We start from the raw sequence: 19,648 nt of genomic DNA, 5'->3' as shown, positions 1-19,648 counted from the left end.
CAGGGACCTTGCTGACCAGCTGTGGGCAGTTTGGGCCAACCTCCCCGTCTCCTCCCTGCTGTGGGCCCAGCCTATAAAGCCACCCTGCATGTCCCCGCCGACCCTGGCCCCCTCCCCTGACACCCAGAGCCCATGATGGCAGAGCTGCCAGTGTCAGAGACACCCAGGGACCCTACTTTGTGCAGTGGGCGCTTCACCATCAGCACGTTGCTGGGGGGCGAAGAACCCCCCCCACCGGCCGCCTATGACAGCAGCCACCCCAGCCATCTGACCCACGGCAACACCTTCTACAATCGGACCTTTGGCTACAACACTATCGATGTGGTGCCTGCCTACGAGCACTATGCCAACAGCGCCCTGCCCGGTGAGCCCCGAAAGGTCCGGCCCTCGCTGGCCGACCTGCACTCCTGCCTCAAGGTAAACACCATCCCAGAGGAGCAGACCTTCCTGCTGTGTGACCTCGACCTGTTACCTAACCTCTCTGAGCCTCAGCTCTGTCATCTGTGTCATGGGGACACAGAGGGGTCCCCATGGAAGACAAAGAACGATCTTCCTCATGGGCTGAGAGGCCCATGTGAAATGTGGGCATGGGAGCTGTAAACCTCTGGGCACCTGTTGTAATGTTTATTGCCCAGTCTTTGGCAACCCAGTCAAGCAATCTAGGGTTTCCCAGAGAAGTAATGAGTTCCCAGTAGTTTAGAGAGGTTTCACACACCTGAAGGAGATGAGGAAAGAAGGGTAGGGAAGGTCTGCAGCAGAGAGGGGGGGCTTACTAGGTTTGCTGCCTTGGAGGCTGAATGGTGGAGGAGCTAGGGAAGCTGGATTGTCCTGACCCTGGCCTGCCTGACCCGTGGTCTCTGGGCTCCAAACAGGAAGGCAGCCACCTGCATGCTCTCGCCTTTGACAGCCGGCCCAGCCATGAGATGACTGATGGGCTGGTGGAGGACGAGGCAGGTACCAATGGCGAGAAGAACCCCGAGGAGCCCGTGCGCTTTGGCTGGGTCAAAGGGGTGATGGTGAGTGGATGGGATGTCCAGGGATGGAGGTTGGGGAGACAGAGCTCCATTCAAGCTCAGCTCTGACTCTCATTAGGCAGTGGTCAAGGCAGACCCACGACCCAGTTTCCCCATCTGCAAAGCGATCTCAGATTTTCTCTCCCTTTTTGCTTCCTGACCTCCATTTACTCCCCAGACTGAGGCCTGGCCCTGGGGTGGATCTCTGTTCGACTGTTCCATTCATCATGTGTCCTGACCATGCCTCACTTTCTTCATCTATGAAAATGATCAGCATTAAACAAATTAATAGATAGAAAGTGCGTGAATCAATGCCTGCCTTGGAGTTATTGGGAGAAACTGTGTTTCCCCCTAAGAGCCACGAGAGGGCAGCACCTAACACACAAATCCATAACTGTTCTCTCATTCTGCACGATGAGAAGGAGATGGTTTGCCATGTTAGGTCCCACCGCAACAGCAAGCAATCTAATGAACTTGGCTTTGAAAGACTTTATGGGATTTTACAGAGGAGGTCACGTGGGGTCTAGGAGAAAGCTTTAGTCCCACTCTGGGAGGCAGGAGGCCTGGGTTCTGACCTTAACTCTTTCAAGTCCCTGCGGGCTCTGCCTCTTTCTCCATCTGAATGGTCACCCCTCCCTCTAGATCCAGCGTCTGGATCTCCTTCCCTCCCTTGGTGCCCAGAGCCTGGTGTGGGCCCCATTCAGTACCTCAGCATATATGGGGGCCTTCGCCATCTCCTGGGCCTAAAATTTTGGATCACTCTGTTGTACACCTGAAACTAATATAATATTGTAAATCAACTATACCTCAATTTTTTAAATTAAATTTAAAAATTTTAAAGATTAAAAGAAGAAAGAAATCTCCAGGACTTGTAATTGCCACCTGTCCCACTCCAAAGACCACCACATCCCTCCCATGTGGGAATTCCAGCCTTAGCTGTGGTCTCCAGCTTGGCTTTAAATTTGGAAGCTGAAGTCACAGCAACCTGAGCCCTGACTTCTGCTTGTATGTGGGGCATCCGCTCAGCTGGCATTTGCCGGGTTCTCCCTAAATGCCAGGCTGTGGGCCAACAGCTGGCCACCGGGCCATGACTGGGGCCGGCAGGCACAGGACCCTGGGCTTGGAGCGGGGTGAGGGGTGATAGACTTGCCGCCCGTCCTCAGGCCTCGGTGGAAGGAGGGCAGGAGAGTGGTGGGAGGGACAGGTGGGTCTCTGGGTGCCCCTCCCCTCCCTGCCTCATAGAATCAGAGCGCTGAAGTGGGCACCCGCTCAAGTGGGTGAAGCAAAGAAAGAGCCCGGGTGTCCCCTCGGTGCTTGACGCCGTGCCATGACTGGGGACAGGGATGTGTGTGTTTGATCTTGGGGCACCTGGCCCTCCAGGTGGCCTCTGACCCCCATCTCCTCCCAGATCCGCTGCATGCTCAACATCTGGGGTGTGATTCTCTACCTGCGGCTCCCCTGGATAACCGCCCAAGCGGGCATTGGTGAGTGCTACCTCTGGGGTGCGGGGGAAGGGGCCCGGTCCTCCCAGTCTTGAACTCGGGTTACGGAGCCCACGGGGCCCTTCAGTGAGCAGGGTCGGGGCAGTGTGGTCGAGGAGCACTGCATGTGGAGTCAGCAGGCCTGGGGGCTCTCCCTGGCTCAGTTTGCCCTCAGAAAGTCAACCTCTTAGAGCCAGAGTCCTCCCACAGAGCTTCTGGGTTAGGGCCTCTCACTGAGGGCAGAGCAGCTGCTGGCTCTGTAGTGTGCTGTGTGACCTTCGACAAGCATTTAACCTCCCTGAGCCTTAGTTTCCTCATTAGCAAAATGTGGCAATAACTGTTCCTCTGATGTGCATAACACGGAAGAGGGTTTGGCACCCAGAGGTGCTCGGCAAGAGGTAACTATTACTTTATTTCTTATTATTAAAAAAAATACCTCCCCATCCATATGTAAAGATCCTTCACACATTGGCTTATCAGCTCCCGGCTCTTCAGAGTATGCCATGAGGCAGACAGAGACCCATCTCTCAGATGAGACCACTGAGACTCAGAGAAGGAAAGTGTCTTGAGTCCCATGTGAATCAGCTGGCTGACTCAGGTTTCCCATTCTGGAAATGCTCTGATTGCGTTTTGGGGCAATCACACCGCCACCCCCACAGTCCTGACCTGGATCATCATCCTGCTCTCCGTCACCGTGACCTCCATCACGGGCCTCTCCATCTCCGCCATCTCCACCAACGGCAAGGTCAAGTCAGGTGGGCCCCACCCCAGCCCCCAGATCCTCCTCTGGTAGGACCCTGAGTCTTCACCCTGGGGGCAGATCTCTGAACCACTCCCTACCCTCCACCCCGGCCCAAACAGGGGATGCTTCTTCTGGTTGCAGATGTAGGCTCTGGGCAGTCTCTCCACACCCACAGGGTGGCCTTGGGTCTCTCCTCCCCCATGCACCACTGGGTCCCATGCTCACCTCCTCCCAGCCTCAGCTCTGCCCACCCCTAGTCCATCCCAGCCAGACAATCCCTCTCGTGTCATGGCTCCTGGCTCTGTCCCCTACAGGTGGCACCTACTTCCTCATCTCCCGGAGTCTTGGCCCAGAGCTGGGCGGCTCCATCGGCCTCATTTTTGCTTTCGCCAATGCCGTGGGCGTGGCCATGCACACCGTGGGCTTCGCAGAGACTGTGCGGGACCTGCTCCAGGTGAGGCAGGGGCGGGAGCCTGGGCAGAGGGAGCCCAGGTGGCCTGCCGCGTCCTCCCCCACCCCATCTGTGCCAAGCCGTCCTGCCCCTCTCTCTGCCCAGCTTTCCCATCAGGGACCAAAGCCACAGTCTGACCACTGCGGGTGACTATGATGATCTCAGCGAATAAAGACTATTCCCAGAAACCACCTTCCAGAGTGCGTGTTGCCTTTAGGGCCAAATTGTCCAGGCCCATGCAGTAGTTGCTGTGGAGGACCTGTTGGCAGGGAAGGGGGTTGAGTGTGTGTGTTCCAGTGAGCAAACACCCATAAATGAGGTAAATCCAGGTGGAGGAGCCTGAAGGGGTGGAGTGTGCGGAGACAGCACGCAGCCTGGCCTGTCCCCTCCCCCAGGAGTATGGCTCGCCCATCGTGGACCCCACCAATGACATCCGCATCATCGGCGTGGTCACCGTCACTCTTCTGCTGGCCATCTCCCTTGCTGGCATGGAGTGGGAGTCCAAGGTGAGGGCAGGAGGTCGGAGAGGGGACTGGGCAAGGTCAAGTGCAGAAGCTGGAGTCCTGGGACCTGCTCCCGGTTCCGCCTCTTGTGTGTATCAGCTGGGTCCTGAGCTCTGCCGCTGTGACAGAGACCCCAAGGAAGGGAGCCTCAAGCCAGAGTCGTCTGTTTCTCTCTGGTGTGTGTGACCCCAGGGTGCGGGGAGTTGGGGGAGGTACCCAGGCTCCTTCCGTCCTGTGGCCTCTCCATCCCTGGGGAGCAGCCTTCATCTGCCTGGCCCATGATGGCCCCTACTTCCATGTCCCCAGCCCAGTCGGCAGGTGTGTCCTCCTCCAGGGGATCTTCCCAACCCAGGGATGGAATCTTGTGTCTCCTGCATTGGCAGCCAGATTTTTTCCCACTGTGCCACCAGGGAAGCCCCAGGAAGGGGAAAGGGGGTGAAAAGGAGAAAATCCCTATCCCCCTTTACTTTTCCGGCCCAGCCTGGCAGTTATACATATTCCTTCTGCTCGTATCCCATTGGCCGGAATGCGGTCCATGGCCACACCTTACTGCACGGGGGCCTAGGGAAATGTGATGGGAAAGCCCCGGATCAGAGGTTAGGCACAAGGGGAGAGGGGTCGGGCCTCAGCGGCGGGCTTGGCGAGCGTGACCCTGTATCCCCTCCTCACCTTCACCCTCTGACCTCCAGTTCCACGTCTCCTCCCAGTTCCTTGAATGCAGCAAGCCAGTGCCCCTGTCACACTGCTGCTCCCTTATCCTCCTCCTCTCGGAGCCTGAAGACATCTCCCCAGGCCACGCTGCTAAAGGAGCCCCAGCCCAGTCCCCGCGACACCCCCATCCATTCTCTAGATTCATCTTCCTTGTTTGTCTGCAAGACAGGAGCTTGGCTACAGCATAATAGGCGCTGAAAGAATGAAGGAATGAGAGAGTGAGGGATCTGGGCAAGCTCCTCCCCGCTGGGGCTCCTGGACAGGCAGGGCCAGACCGTCTGACCTCCAGGCTCCTTTCCCCCCAGGCCCAGGTGCTATTCTTCCTCGTCATCATGGTCTCGTTTGCCAACTACCTGGTGGGGACACTGATCCCCCCATCTGAGGAGAAGGCCTCCAAAGGCTTCTTCAGCTACCGAGGTGCGTGTGGGTTGGGGCCCCTGCCTGTGGCTCCAGAGCCAGAGACAGTCTGCCCACCGTTCTGGCCCATTCTGAGGGCACTGTTACAACCCAACCAAATCTGTGTCCACTTGCCCGTGTGCAGGAAACCCATCTACTGATTCCAGGTTGTGGTGATGGAAAGTGCAGTGTTCATTGCAGGGCCCCAAGCAGAGTCCAGGACAGCTAACGCTTAAAAGACCCAAACTCCCTGAAGGCATGCAGGGAAAGGTTTATAAAGACAGGGAGAGGGCGGGGCCTGTGGGGGTGTAGCCAGCTCGAGGACCTTCTCCTGATTGGCTGGTGGTGAGACGGGTCGGGGGTCAGCATCATCAACCTACTGGTTCCACCTGGTCTGGGGTCTACGTGCTTGTGGGCAGCATGCAGTTAACTTCTCCCCCCTGGTGGGGGTGTCAGTGGCTGCACAACAGCCCAAAGGATTTGGCTCAGAATATTATCTACAGCCCTTGTGGCAAAAGAGGAGGTACTTTGTTTAATGGCTAAATTATTATTATTTTGTCTTGCTTGACTGTTTCCTTTCTCTCTGCATCTTCTCACTTCTCTGATTAAATTTCTTTTTTGACTAAGGTTTTTTCCCTACCAGACAAAAGGCAGGCAGAGGACATGGGCAGGGGTCTATTCTGGGAAGGGCTTGTAGGATCCTGCTCTGTTGCACGGGGAGGCACGAGCTGCCATGGTAGCCCCCTGCCTGCCTGGCTGGGCCCAGCAAGGGGTGCCAGACCTTCCGGGAGGCCCTGACTCAGGCCTCATTTTTCCAGCGGACATTTTTGTCCAAAACTTGGTGCCTGAATGGAGAGGCATGGACGGCAGCTTCTTCGGGATGTTTTCCATCTTCTTCCCCTCGGCCACAGGTATCCTGGCAGGAGCCAACATCTCTGGGGATCTCAAGGTGAGCAGGACATCCATCCCTCCCACTTCCTGGTCCTTCCTCCCAGGATGTCCTACTGGGCTGGACACTGAGCCCCCAGGGCCAGAGCTTTTAAACTCCAGCTCAACTCAATCCAGACCAGCCCAAATCCATCCCGTTCAGCCCATTCAATTCCAAGGGTGTTTATTGGCACCACCACACTCTAGGCCTTGAATGCCACCCCCAAAATGGGCTTGTCTCCTCCGTTGACCCTGGCACTCCCAGCCTAAGGGGAAGACTGAGCCAGCTTGACTTTCCAACACTCAGATAGGATCAGGCACAGCCTCCCCGGGCCCTCCGCCATCCTGATCGGGCAGGCTTCTTGTCTTGGCCTGGGAGGCCCCAGCCCCACAGGAACTTTTGCTGTTTCCATGACCCCTGCCCAGCCCTCAGGGTCTCCCGCTTTGCCCCCGTTCCTCCTCCCCGCCTCTGCCTCTGCTGTGCTCTCCCCCTGGGACTCGCCCTCTTCGTTTCTTCACCTTGCAAAGATCTGTCCCTCCTGCAGACTAACACCTCCACCCTGATGTCTCTCCCTGCCCTGTTGTCAGCATCACAGTTCCCCTAGGATAGGGGTGTCAGGCCACTTACATCTCTGTCCCCCTGCATCCGGGGAGCTGGGGGCTCACTCTGTGTCCCCATTCCCAGCTTCGAGTCTGACAAGCACTAGGTGCCTGGTGCCTGTTTGTCGAGTGGATAGTGGTGGGATATGGCAAACGGGAAGTGTAAGAGCAGTTGAGTGTGTAATAAAGTGGGGGAGACATGCAGGCTGAGGTGGCAGGAGCTCCAGCAACACTTCCGGGTGGAGGTGGAACTGGTGCCGGTGGAGTCCTCTCCAGCAGGGGTTAACCAAGGAGCTGGTCCACACGTGGGAATGAGCAGAGAGGAGCCTGGCTCTGTGCCAGGAACCCTCACTCTCCACCTCCTGGTCTGCTTGAAAGTGCTCCCTGAGCACATTCTTGAGTGAATTAAGAATCGTGCGTTGGAGACATTCTCGAATGCAGCCCCGCTCTGGAATTCAGAGGGAGGCTGTGCTTGCCGGTTCCCCTCCCTTCTCTGGGCAGCAGCCAGCAGGGGCTTGATCCACCTGTCCTGAGGTCCTGGCAGAGCTCAGGCATGTGCTCAGTGGCCTGGTTCCCGCTTCCAGCCCTGTCATAGAAAATCCTAGCCTGGGGATTTATCTAGATGCTTCATCAAGCTTCTTAGGTTACTGATCAGCAGTGTGCAGTCATCAGGGCCCAGCAGCTGTTTCAGAGCTGGGGGTGGTAGGGGTAGCTTCTTCTGTCTTAAATGCCTTTGAGCCCTAAAGGGGCCCTTTCCTCCTGGCTCTGGCCTGTTGCCCATTCCTTGGGACAGCATGTCCTCAACAAAGAGGAGTCCTGTTCGTGGGAACTTTATGCAAGTCCCTTAAAGCCTCCCTGGGCCTCAGCTTCCCCAACTGTAAAATGGGACTCACGCGGCCATGTCTTCACAGGGCTGGAAGGGTTCAGCGTGCTAATTTACATAAACTGCTAGCATGGTGCCCAGCCCAGAGGAAGTGCCAAGGGCCAGTTGTCAAGGTCAGTGTCATTTTGTGGCCAGTACAATGCCTCCTTCTTTTCTTTAAAAAAATTTTTATTTATTTATTTGGCTGTTCCAGGCCTTAGTTGAGGCATGTGGGATCTAGATCCCTGACCAGGGGTCAATTCCAGGCCCCCTGCTTTAGGAGCTCAGAATCTTAGCCACTGGACCACCAGGGAAGTCCTGGTGCCTCCTTCTTTACAAATAATATCCTTGGTGCCACCATAGTCTTCTACCATCACTGTCCCCACGTTACAGAGGAGCAGACCCAGTTCTGAGAGGGTCAGGGGCTTGCCCAGGGCCCTGCACACAGGGGGCAGAGGAGCCGGAATGCCAAGTTTCTAGAATACTGAAGGCTCAACTTCGTCACAACTTCATCATTCAACCAGTATTTTTTGAGCGCCTGCTTTGATGCCAGTGTCTTGTCGATAGTAAGTAAGCAGCAGTAAACAAAACACACAGCTTCCTGCCCTCTTGGAGCTCACCTGCCTCGTGGGAGAGATGATCAGCAAATAAATAAGTAAAATGTGTAGTTTGCCTGATGGCGGCTGAGTGATGGGGAGAGAAATCAAGCAGAGAAGCAGGGAGGGAATCCCTGGCCCCCAGCCCTAGCGGTGGGGCTAAGGTGGCCGGAGAGCCCTGAGAAGGTGACACGTGAGCCGAGCCCTACAGAGGTGGTGACAGTTGTCATTGTCTCCAATCACCCCGTACGTCCCCCAACCCTTTAGTACTTACCGGGCAGTCTCATGACCACAGTACCAGGGAGGTTTCCTTTTCACAACCACCCTGTGCTAAGGCCAAGGAAAGCATTATTATGAAGTCAATTTTCTGATGGGGAGATGGGGACCGAGACGAGGGACTTCCTAGTGACTGCCGTGGGATCTGTGCCAGGCTGTGTGGCCACACAGCTCACACCTAACCGCTCACATTGGTGAGCTTGCTTGTGCACTTGCCGTGTGCCAGCCTACTCTCTCGTTTCACAGGTGAGGAGGGAAGGCTGCTGAGTCTCAGAGAGGGTGAGGGACTGGTCTCAAGGCACACAGCCAGCAAGAGCTAGGCAGGACGTGGACCCAGATATTCCTCATCTGTGAGCTGGGCCCTGAGATTGCAGACCAAGATGTGAGGGCGGGATGGAGGCCTAGTGTGTTCACTTCCCATGGGCGCTGTAATGCATTGCCACCCACTTAGTGACTGACGACAGCGGAAATTTATTCTCACACAGTTCTAGGAGCCAGAAGTCCACACAGAGGTGTCTGTAGAGCCCATGCTCTGAAGGCTCTAGGGAAGATTCCTTCCCTGCCTCTTCCAGCTTCTTTTGTTGTCCAGTCGTTCAGTCGTGTCCGACTCTTTTCGACCCCATGGACGGCAGCACACCAGGCTTCCCTGTCCTTCACCATCTCCTGGACTTTGCTCAAACTCATGTCCATTGAGTCAGGGATGCCATCCAACCATCTCGTCCTGTTGATCACTTCTCCTCCTGCCTTTAATCTTTCCCAGCTTCTAGAAGCTTCCAACAATCCCAGGGGCTCCTCAGCTTGTAGCTGCCTGCCTCCAGGCTCAGTCTCTGCCCTCACATGGCCTTCTTTCCTCTGCTGTCTCTGCTGTCTCTCCTCTTCTTAGAAGGACCCAGTCATTGGACGGAGGACCCACCTCATCCCGTATGACCTCATCTTAACTAATTGCATTTGCAAAGATGCTATTTCCACATAAGGCCCTATTCTAAGGTTCTAGATAAATGTCAGTTTTTGGAGACACTATTCATCCCATCACAGGTGAGACGGGACGTTGACCTGGTCTGTTGGCCTTGGGCCCAGGGACCCTGTGTGCTTGATCTAGCGAGCCCTCCTGGTTCTCAGGGCAGGGCTGGCTGGACCATGGCTGCAGAGCAGAGACCTCAGAGCTAGGATGCTCCAGAGACTCCGGCCTCCCTCAGCTCTGCACCTCTGCTCCCACGACTCTCTGGCCTGCCACCCGCTTCCTCCTCACCCAGCGCCTTCAGAGTCACCTCAGTCGTCCCCTCCACCGTGGGGCCCTTCGGGGTTCTGGCAGTGTCTCCCCACCTTGCTCCCCAGGGCACTGTGGTCCTCCCTGTGGTGGGCACACCATCTGCCCTGTGTGGGCAGGATCCCACCTGTTCCTCCTCCTTGGGCCAGGCACAGGGCCTCATCGTCACAGAGTAACCACGAGTTCCACCTCAGGCCCCCCGGTGTTTGAGGCAGAGAGCTGGACCATGGCCAGCTTTGTTTTGACTTGTCCATGAACTTGAACAGTGTCACGGTCCCTCCAAGTTATGTCACCTCTGATGCTTTCTGCGTCTGCCAGCTGAGTGGCAAGCAGAATGGCCCAGGGAAGGCGGGCTGACACGGCCTTCCCCTCCAGGCTGGGGTGCATACCTGGACCAGAAACTTTCTGTAAAACCCCCAGCTTATATCCTTCCACCCAGAACCAGTGCCCCCGGGGGTGGGCCTGAGGCTATGGACCTTGACGTGTCAGGGCCGAGCTGCTTAAGGCTCTGCAAACTGGGCCCTCCTCCTGGCTCCCTGCCTTAGTTTCCCCACCAGCCACCTCTCGGGAAGCTATGCTTGAAGAAGCACCTGGAAGAGTGAAGCACATGATGTGGGTGTGGAGGTCTGCCGTTACTGCCAGGAAAGCACCAGGAGAGTTCTCTGTCTGAGAGGAAGGAGGGAGTTGGGGACTGGTCTCTATATTCCTGGCTATGTAATCAAACAGATCACTTGATGCATAATGGGGATTACACGCCGCAAACCCAACTGATGAGCTGGGCCCTGGTCCAAGAGCTTGACAAGGATGGATTTGTTTCACCAGCATCGCTGTGAGGCTGGAAGGGCCGAGGTGTGGGAGGACAGGCAGGCTGCCCGGTGACCACCTGAATCTGACTGCAGGCAGGATGATTCAGGGGGCTTCCCAGGTGGCTCAGTCATAAGAAATCTGCCTGCCAATGAGGAGATGAGGGAGCCATGAGCTGGATCCCTGGCTCAGAAAGATCCCCTGGAGAAGGAAATGGCAACCCACTCCAGTATTCTTGCCTGGAGAATTCCATGGGGTTGCACAGAGTCAAACAGAGCTGAGCACTCATGCACACATACAGGTTGATTCAGGAGCCCTCCACCTCACTGCCCCCAGGGCAGGCACTGGCCAGGTGTCCTCAGGGACCAGAGGAACTGCTAGGAGTTCCTCTCCCTGCCTCCAGCTCCCAGGGCCCTGAGTGTGGTCTCAGCTGCCACCGTCATTCTGTCCCATCCTCTGTGGATGCTCAATCTCTAGGTGCCCCTTGGGAAGGGGCTCTGAAGGGCCAAGGTCAGGGGTGGTGGCCCCACCCACAGCCTGACAAGGGCAGGGCCTGGGAGGGGCTGCTGACCCACTCTCCCTCCCTCCCTCCTGCAGGACCCTGCAGTAGCCATCCCCAAGGGAACACTCATGGCCATTTTCTGGACCACCATCTCCTACCTGGTCATCTCAGCCACCATCGGTAAGCCGCCGGCCCAGAGCGCTTGAGGAGCCGCAGGGTGCATCCAGCTCTCTAACAGGGAGGGCTGGGCCAGGAGGGCATAGCAGCACCAGGGAGTGGAGCCATGAATTTTATTTTCTGGGGGCAACGTGGTGGCAACCCAAACATCTTTCTGGTGGGAGGTAGTTTGTGGTGGAGATGTGGGGTCAGACAAGGCTCCTCTGATCCCTTCAAACCTCATCTTACAGATTCAAGGGTGTAAAATCCTGTAGGAAAAATCAAGCTCCAACTCGAGGAATGATAATAAAAATAGTGATGCTGAGGACGAGGAAGATGGTTCTAGCAACTGACTTATTACCATGGGCTCAGTCCTTTACATGCCTTACTACATTTCATCCAGGCACTGGTCATTTCTGCCTTGTGATGGAGGAGAAAGCAAGGGCTCAGAGAGGTCAAGTGACCTGCCCAAGGTCACACAGCCTGAGTGGTAGAGGTGGGCTTTGGACCCCAGCCTGAGCTGTTGACACTCACCTCTCGCTGAGATGCTCACACACACTCTTGCTCTCAGTAACCTCTGTGCGAGGTGAGCTGCTCACAGATGGCCAAGGGACATGGCCCAGTCATAGCCACTCAGAGCCTGAGAGTCAGGTCTCCATTATAAGGAGGACACTGTGACCTTGCATCACGTAGGCTCCTTGTGCCTCTACAGAATAGCAACAACAACAAAAAATAATAGAAATACTTGCTTCCCAGGAGTGTTTAACATGCTTAACACAGGGCCTGGCACGTCGAAAGTGCTCCTGCATAGAGCTAAAATGGTTATCATCATTATTATTACAAAGAAAAGGAAGAGCTGGCCCAGCAGCAGCATCTCACCCTCTGCAGAAGTGACCAGCATTTTCCGGGTGGGAGGGGAGGAGGGAGGAGGGGAGGGGGACCTCCCCACACGCTCCTTCCTCCCCAGGCTCCTGTGTGGTTCGAGATGCCTCTGGGGGGCTAAATGACACGGTGATCCCCGGCTCAGGCGCCTGCGAGGGGCTGGCCTGCGGCTACGGCTGGAACTTCACCGAGTGTGCCCAGCGGCACAGCTGCCGCTACGGCCTCCTCAACCACTACCAGGTGCCGGAGGGGGCCGGGGGGAGGCTGGGAAGGGCTGGGGAAGACAAGGTCCGGGCATGGCTCTAGGTTTGGGGAAGGAGCTTCAGATAGGGGCTCCAGGCCCAGTTCCTGCCCCAGCAGGCACTGGGTCCCCAGTGAGGGTTGCAGGCTCAGGTGGAAGCTTCCAGACAGAGCCCCTGCTTGCTGTGGGGACTGGGGTGACCTGGGTGGGGGCTCTGGGCCCAGCCCCTCACCTCGGGGGCCCGAACCCCATGTCCCTGCAGACTATGAGCATGGTGTCAGGCTTCGCGCCCCTGATCACAGCCGGCATCTTTGGGGCCACCCTCTCCTCTGCCCTGGCCTGTCTCGTCTCTGCCGCCAAAGTCTTCCAGGTGAGGCCGCAGGAGGGGGCAGGAGGGTCTGGGAGGCCAGGTGACCTCCAGAGACCGGAGGAGTCATGTGACCTGGTGTCTAGATGGGAGGGAAAGGAGCTGGGAAAGCAAAGGATTGTAGGAAGCAGCCCCCTTGCCGCGCTGAGCTTTGAAGAGCACCCACCTTTCCCATCCTGCACCCTCCCTGCACAGTCTGGCACCCCGTCTGCAGCCCATGCTCCCAGTCTCCCTCCGATGTGATCAGGCCCCTTGCAGTCTTCGTGGTGAAGTGGGGAGGGCGGGAGATCCCCCACTTTCACAGAGACAGAAGCCAGGAAGTGCCCTGCTGAGGTCACGGAGAGAGCAGCAGGGGCTGGGGTCCAGGTGGCCGCAGGGGAGGGGACGGGCAGGTCCCGGCCAGGGCTTGAGCGCGTCGCCCTGTGCCCACAGTGCCTGTGCCTGGACCAGCTGTACCCGCTGATCGGTTTCTTCGGCAAAGGCTATGGCAAGAACAATGAGCCGGTACGCGGCTACCTGCTGGCCTATGCCATTGCGGTGGCCTTCATCATCATCGGTGAGTGGCCGAGGGCACGCAGGGCCGCCACCTCTACGGCCGGCCACAGGGCAGGCCCCGACCTGCTTTCCCTGGCTCTGCCCTTCTGTGTGCTGGCATCTGGGCCCTCCTTCCCCAGGACTGAACCAGCCCCCAGGACACACTGGGAGCAAAGGGCAAGCGACTGATTGCTCCTCAGGAGCTGGTACAAGCAGCTGGGTCACTATCTCTGTAGGTGCAGAAGCTACACCAACCTCATTTCTCAGACCTTGAGCTACTGGGTCCCTTGGGGTCCGAGACAGGGGATGCCCTTGAAGAAAGATCCCAGTTAATCAGTTAGCTAGATTGACCTCTATCCTGGCTTTGCCATGTGCCAGGTGCGTGACCTTGGAGAAGTTGCTTCACCTCCCAGAGCCTTGGTTTCTTTGTCTGCAAAATGGGAGCAACAAGGTGTAGAGGGTGTGTCACTGATAGGCAGGAAGAGACCATGTATGTACACACACACACACGCGCGCGCGCATTCACATATGCACACACTCATGTGTGCCCACTCCCCGGTACTTTCTGATTTACTTAGCCAACAAGGCAGAACTTGCTGGGAGAGAGTGCTAGGAGAGAGGTGACCCGATCAAGCAAGAGCAGTGGCCATGAAGACCCCTGACCCTCCTCCTGATGCAGGAATGGGGCCAGGGTCAGTGACTGGTGAACCTTCCCTGGCTGGGGGTCGCTTTCCTGCCACAGCTGAATCCCTGCAACTTAGGCCAGCCCTGCCAACCCAGGAGATGTAGCCTAATGGTCTAGCTCCACTTCCACTTGAGGGAAACTTTCCAGACTGGGTCCTACACCAGATGAAGAGGCGGGAGGGCCACACCCAGGGGGTGGAAGCAGCTGGTCAGGCCTGGGGTCCCTGGATGTTGCCGCATGCTTCCTGCTCACCCTGCAGTCCACCCCCTCCTCCAATGTGATGTCCTTTCATCTGGGTGGTTCTGACTGGACCTCAGACGGAGGACAGTGATCTCAGATGCCCTTGGGTGGGTTCTTGTGCTGATTCAACGGACTCGTGTACAGATGACCTGGCACACAGAGGCGCTTGTCTTGTTTGGGGATTGTGCAGAAGCAGGCCCCGAGACAAGGATTCATGTGCAGAAGTGTGCTGGGGTGCCAGGGCAGGGGGCTCGCGAGACAGGGAAGGGCAGGAGTCAGTTCTTTAGAGCAGGCTTCCACTGTGGATGGAGCTGTGATATGGTCTCAAGGTTCCAGATAACAGATGGCATGTGTCTTGGGTCGCATTGTAAGATGTATTTCTTATTACAATTTGCGGTCACAGAAGAAGTAACAGTCACTGTCCTGGGTCATCCTGTAGCCTGACAGGATCTACCCTCACTTTCCTCTTCATCCTCCACAGAGCTGACACTTTACAGCTTATGAAACAATGGGCTTTGAGATTCACAAAATGATGGCCCTTTTCACAGACGAGAAAGCTGAGACTCACTGAGCCTCGGTGGCCCGTCTGATGTTCCCTTACCCTGAGAGGGAGGGTTCTGGGGACTCTGTGATGGAGCTGCCCAACAGGCTGTCTCCTCTCTCCCTTGGGTCCCTGAAGCTGAGCTCAACACCATCGCCCCCATCATCTCCAACTTCTTCCTGTGTTCCTACGCCCTCATCAACTTCAGCTGCTTCCACGCCTCCATCACCAATTCTCCTGGTAAGCAAGGCCCTCATCTCTCGGTGGGAAGTGACACTTGGGGCTGGGGTATGGAGAGGGGGCGTGGAAGACATGGATGCAGGTCGGCAGACCAAGGTCACCTGTCAAACTGAAGTCAATTAAAGGTGACATTCCAATAATAATAAATAACATCTATCCTTTATCAGGCACTTACAATGTACACTCTATATGGATTCATACACTGTTTACAGTGTGCAGAGACTTTTCTCGTGCCTTCCTCCCCCAGATTTAAGGGAGTCAGGAACCTGATTCCCCAGAGAGGGAAGAAAATCACCAGTCACAGAGTGGCTGCAGGTTGCACTTGCCCACCTCCAGGGGGCGCCACTCATGACATCATAGATTTATATGTTTATTATGTATGCTTTCTGGCAGATGGCAGCAAAGAGTCTTCCAGGAAGACTTTTTCCAATTGGCCCCAAACTGCGGATAGGCTGGTCCCTGAGCCACCTTTTCCCTAGACTGTGGACCGCAGTGCCTTGGGGTTGTGCCGTGGGGTGGCTGCCACTAGCGGTGGCCCTGGCACAGCTGCAGGTTTGGGCCATGCAGAATCAACTCCTTCCCCTCCATTCACCCGCTCGGCTCTGTGCGAGCCCCGGAAGCCAGCACTGTTGCTGACGCTGGATGTCCTGTGGCCGTATTTGGCCAGAGCTGGATGCCTGTCCTTTGGTACAGCCTGTTCACATGGGGGGATGCCAACCAAGGCAGGCGTGTGGCCCTATCAGTGTTTCCAAGCCCAACCCCAGGAAACAGAATGGCTGGGCAAAGGCTGGGATCCCGGCTCTGGGCACTGTGGGCATTGCCACCCTGACCCTGCCCAGCTGTGCTGGCTCAGAGGGAGACTCCAGAGTGTTGAGTGTACCCCCATGCCCTGTGCCCCCAACCAGGGTGGAGACCTTCGTTCCGATACTACAGCAAGTGGGCAGCACTGTTTGGGGCAATCATCTCCGTGGTCATCATGTTCCTTCTCACCTGGTGGGCAGCCCTCATCGCCATCGGCGTGGTCCTCTTCCTCCTGCTCTACGTGATCTACAAGAAGCCAGGTGTGTGTCTCAGGCAGCCCCTCTAGCCCTGAGGCTGCCAAGCCGGCCCGCCCGTCTGCTCAGCCAGAGGGCCTGTCTCAGACTCTGTGCTCCCAAGAGCTCCCTCTGGTCCTCCAGCCTCGTCCCTCCCCACGAGGTGAGGAGCCCCCAGGGAGTGTGCCCACTCAGAGCCCACACCTCTACTTCTGGACCACCCCCTGCCGGATACCCAGGACCTGGAATTGCCTGCTAAGGTCCAACCTCCAGAGAGTGGCCGGCCTACAGGTGTATGTGCCAGACCAGGGGCTGCCTGGTAGAAAGGCAGGCAGTCAGAGCCTGGATGCAGGGGCAGGGGTGTCTACATGCAGGCAGGCAAGGATCCCAGGAGCACTCTCGGGGTGAGATAAAGAACTCCAGGAAAGCCTAGAACTCTCACGTTGAACTTGGCCTTCCAGGTCATTGTGAAGGCCTGTTTGTCAAAGGAGGTGACTAGTTTGTAGAGTTCAATAGCTTGATGTAATGTATAATGTTTGAGTGTGTAGCTATATTGTAAGTGCAAAGGTTAGGAACAGAACTACAGGCTGTCTACTGCTCCCGTGGGTGTTTTGTTCCTAAAGGTCAACCTTCCCTCCCTTGTACTTAATGTCTGGTTTCTCCCGTGACTTCTAACCTCAGAGGTGAACTGGGGCTCCTCGGTACAGGCGGGCTCCTACAACCTGGCCCTGAGCTACTCTGTGGGTCTCAACGAGGTGGAGGACCACATCAAGAACTACCGGTGAGCACAGCCCCGGGGTGCCTGGGGTGCAGGGCTGGCCCTGACCCTGCTCTGGAGACCCCCAGCCAAGACCTGACTCCTGACCAGCAGACCCAGGATGGGCACAGCCCCTTCTCGGAGAGGGAGCAGGGTGGGGGGGCATCGCCCAGCAGTCAGGAGACCAGAGTAGACACTGCCCAGTGGGGCCCAAGCAAGTCTAGTGGCCTCTCTGTACCTAAGTTTCCACAGTGGAATATGCTCTGGGCGATACAAACACAGACAACAGACATCCCTCTGTGCCCACCGGGGACTGGATCCAGCCCCACCTCCCTATCCCCTGCCCAGATACCAATATGCTCAGATGCTGAAGTCCCTTATGTGAAAAGCCTAGTACATTTGGCCCTTGCTATCCACAGTCCCACATCCAGATTCAATCTCCATGCTTGATTTTTTTTTTGAATATTTATTTGGTCATGCTGGGTCTTATCTGCAGCACGTGGGATCTTTGATCTTTGTTACAGTGAGCTGAATCTTTAGTGGCAGCATGTGGTATCTAGTTCCTCAACCGGGGGTGGACCCCGGTCCCCTGCATTAGGAGTGCAGAGTCTTAGCCACTGGACTGCCAGGGAAGTCCCCGCCACACTTGGTTGAACCTGCAGATGTAGAACCTACAGATACTAAGGGCCACCTGTGTTCGTAAGGGTGCTCTGATGTTATAATTCATGAGGCTGACGTGCTGAGCCTCTCCCAAGTACTCTTCGAAGCTGATTCCCCTCCTAAGTGAGGAAAATTGTGCCTCCAGGATCCCTTTCCCAACAGATCACAATGTTAATAATTGGACGTGTCTAGGTGTCAATCCTGTGCAAGGTGACTTACAAAGCGTTGGCACAACCCTCTGAGGTATATGAAACTGCTAACCCCATTCACAGAGGAGAACACTGAGGCAAGCAGAGGTTAAGTAACTGGCCCCAACTCACACAGCTGGTGAGTGGCCAGTTTTGTCTGGTTCCAACTGAGTCTGGTAGTGACCCTTGACTGTGAGCCTTGGCTGCCTCTTCTACCCAGTAACGCAGTGATCTCGTAAGTGAGGGACCTCCCCACTCGCAGTCTTGATTCTGCTCACACCATGCTGTGCTGGGTAGAGGGGCTCTAGGTGGAGCAGCAGGAGAGACAAGGGACACCCAGTGTGGTGGCTGGCCACAGAGAGAGCTGGAAAGGAGTCACAGACGGGAGGACCACGGGGTGGTTCCCCTGTCTAGGAAGGGAGTCCTAGAGCTGGGGCAGCTCCTGGAGCAGCTCTATTTGGCATTTGCACCCCAAACTCTGTCCTAATAGCTCTTTTCCCTTCCCATCCTCAGCCCCCAGTGCCTGGTGCTCACGGGGCCACCCAACTTCCGCCCGGCCCTGGTGGACTTCGTGGGCACCTTCACCCGGAACCTCAGCCTGATGATCTGTGGCCACGTGCTCACGGTGAGTGTCCCCTGCGGGGAGGGCGGGGCTGCATTCCTGGAGAAGCCTCTGGGCATCGGGTCCAACCCCGAGGGTGGGAGTGGGCTGGGGTGAGGGAGGGGCCGGAGGAGGGGCTGTGGAGCCTGGGCAGATTCTCTCCCCTTCCCTGCCCCTCTCACTGGCTTCTCCCTCCCCGCCGCCCCCCCCCCCACCTCTCACCTGCTCCCTCCATCTTCCTCCTAGCCTTCCCCTCCCTAGTGAAAAAGCGAAAGCCGCTCAGTCGACCCCATGGACTATATTCTTCAGGCTGGAATACTGGAGTGGGTAGCCTTCCCCTTCTCCAGGGATCTTCCCAACCCAGGTCTCCCGCGCTGTGGGAGGATTCTTTACCAGCTGAGCCACCAGGGAAGCCCTCCTCCTCCTCTTTTCTTTCCCCTAATTCCATAAAGGAAACCAGCAGTGAGCCCAGGGAGCAACCTCCAGGGCAAGAGAGGAGCTGTGTCTCAGGTCAGAGGGTAAAGACCACCCCTGAGGTCATGTGTCCCTGCCACCCACAGGGCCCCCGCAGACAGAGGATGCCTGAGCTCCGGCTCATCGCCAGCGGGCACACCAAGTGGCTGAACAAGAGGAAGATCAAGGCCTTCTACTCCGATGTCCTCGCCGAGGACCTCCGAAGTGGTGTCCAGGTTCTCATGCAGGTGGGCAGGCCTGGGGCTTCCCCACAGGCCTTACTACTTGCTGTTACAACCTGGAAGTGGGATGCCCTGGTAGGCTAGTTGAAGCCTTTTTTGCTGCAATGTGAGTCCCACCTTTCTTCCCCTCTCTGGGTGTGCTGATTCAGGGCACTTTCTCCAAGTGCCCAGGACCCCAGGGACATTGCCTTGGAGACCGGGGGGGAGCTGATGACACATTTTGTGGTTTGGGGACTTTTTAATGATATAATCTACAGACAGCAAAGTGAAATAGTGTAGAGTTTGGTATATGTTTACAAATGCAGACAGCACTCAGTGCTATGAAACCACCACTTGGGTCAAGTTTTAGAACATTCCACCAGGCAATTCATTTTATTGCTCAGTTTTCTTATTTGTAAAGTGGGATGCATGGATAAAATAACAGTTGTTAATTCTTAGTCAACATAGGGGACTCCTTTTCAATAGTTTCCAATATTTCTCAAAATTAAAAAAGAGCATACAAGGTCTCTTATTGGGATTATAAAACTACTTGGAGCAGAGGTAGAAGTTATGATTGTGTGATATTTTAAATATTAAATGCCACTGAATTATACACTTTTAAATGGTTGATTTTATGTAATGTAAACTTTACCGAAAAAAAATTTTTTTTTAATTTTAACATTAAAAAAAGAGAACTATAAAAGATGTACGGATTAG

General features: G+C 56.1%; 1 protein-coding gene across 3 annotated transcripts in view; it reads left to right on the top strand.

Moving 5' to 3' along the window:
• The first annotated feature begins 135 nt into the window (after positions 1-135).
• SLC12A3 (solute carrier family 12 member 3) overlaps positions 136-19,648 on the top strand; it is a 39,827-nt gene continuing 20,314 nt past the window's right edge. For all 3 annotated transcript variants that reach the window (XM_088830050.1, XM_088830049.1, XM_088830048.1), the window contains exons 1-17: positions 136-417; positions 873-1,016; positions 2,422-2,497; positions 3,154-3,249; positions 3,551-3,690; positions 4,083-4,193; positions 5,207-5,318; positions 6,116-6,246; positions 11,227-11,311; positions 12,255-12,409; positions 12,673-12,780; positions 13,210-13,333; positions 14,916-15,017; positions 15,923-16,078; positions 16,733-16,832; positions 18,170-18,281; positions 18,818-18,958. In XM_088830050.1, the coding sequence (XP_088686176.1) occupies positions 136-417; positions 873-1,016; positions 2,422-2,497; positions 3,154-3,249; positions 3,551-3,690; positions 4,083-4,193; positions 5,207-5,318; positions 6,116-6,246; positions 11,227-11,311; positions 12,255-12,409; positions 12,673-12,780; positions 13,210-13,333; positions 14,916-15,017; positions 15,923-16,078; positions 16,733-16,832; positions 18,170-18,281; positions 18,818-18,958 (2,175 nt within the window). The remainder of the gene's footprint in view (positions 418-872; positions 1,017-2,421; positions 2,498-3,153; positions 3,250-3,550; positions 3,691-4,082; positions 4,194-5,206; positions 5,319-6,115; positions 6,247-11,226; positions 11,312-12,254; positions 12,410-12,672; positions 12,781-13,209; positions 13,334-14,915; positions 15,018-15,922; positions 16,079-16,732; positions 16,833-18,169; positions 18,282-18,817; positions 18,959-19,648) is intronic.

Source organism: Moschus berezovskii, chromosome 22, assembly GCF_049115385.1.
Source record: "Moschus berezovskii isolate FMDL1 chromosome 22, NW_MosBer_1.0, whole genome shotgun sequence".
In the NCBI taxonomy this organism is placed as follows: Eukaryota; Metazoa; Chordata; class Mammalia; order Artiodactyla; family Moschidae; genus Moschus; species Moschus berezovskii.
This window is presented reverse-complemented; position numbering and strand designations above follow the sequence as displayed.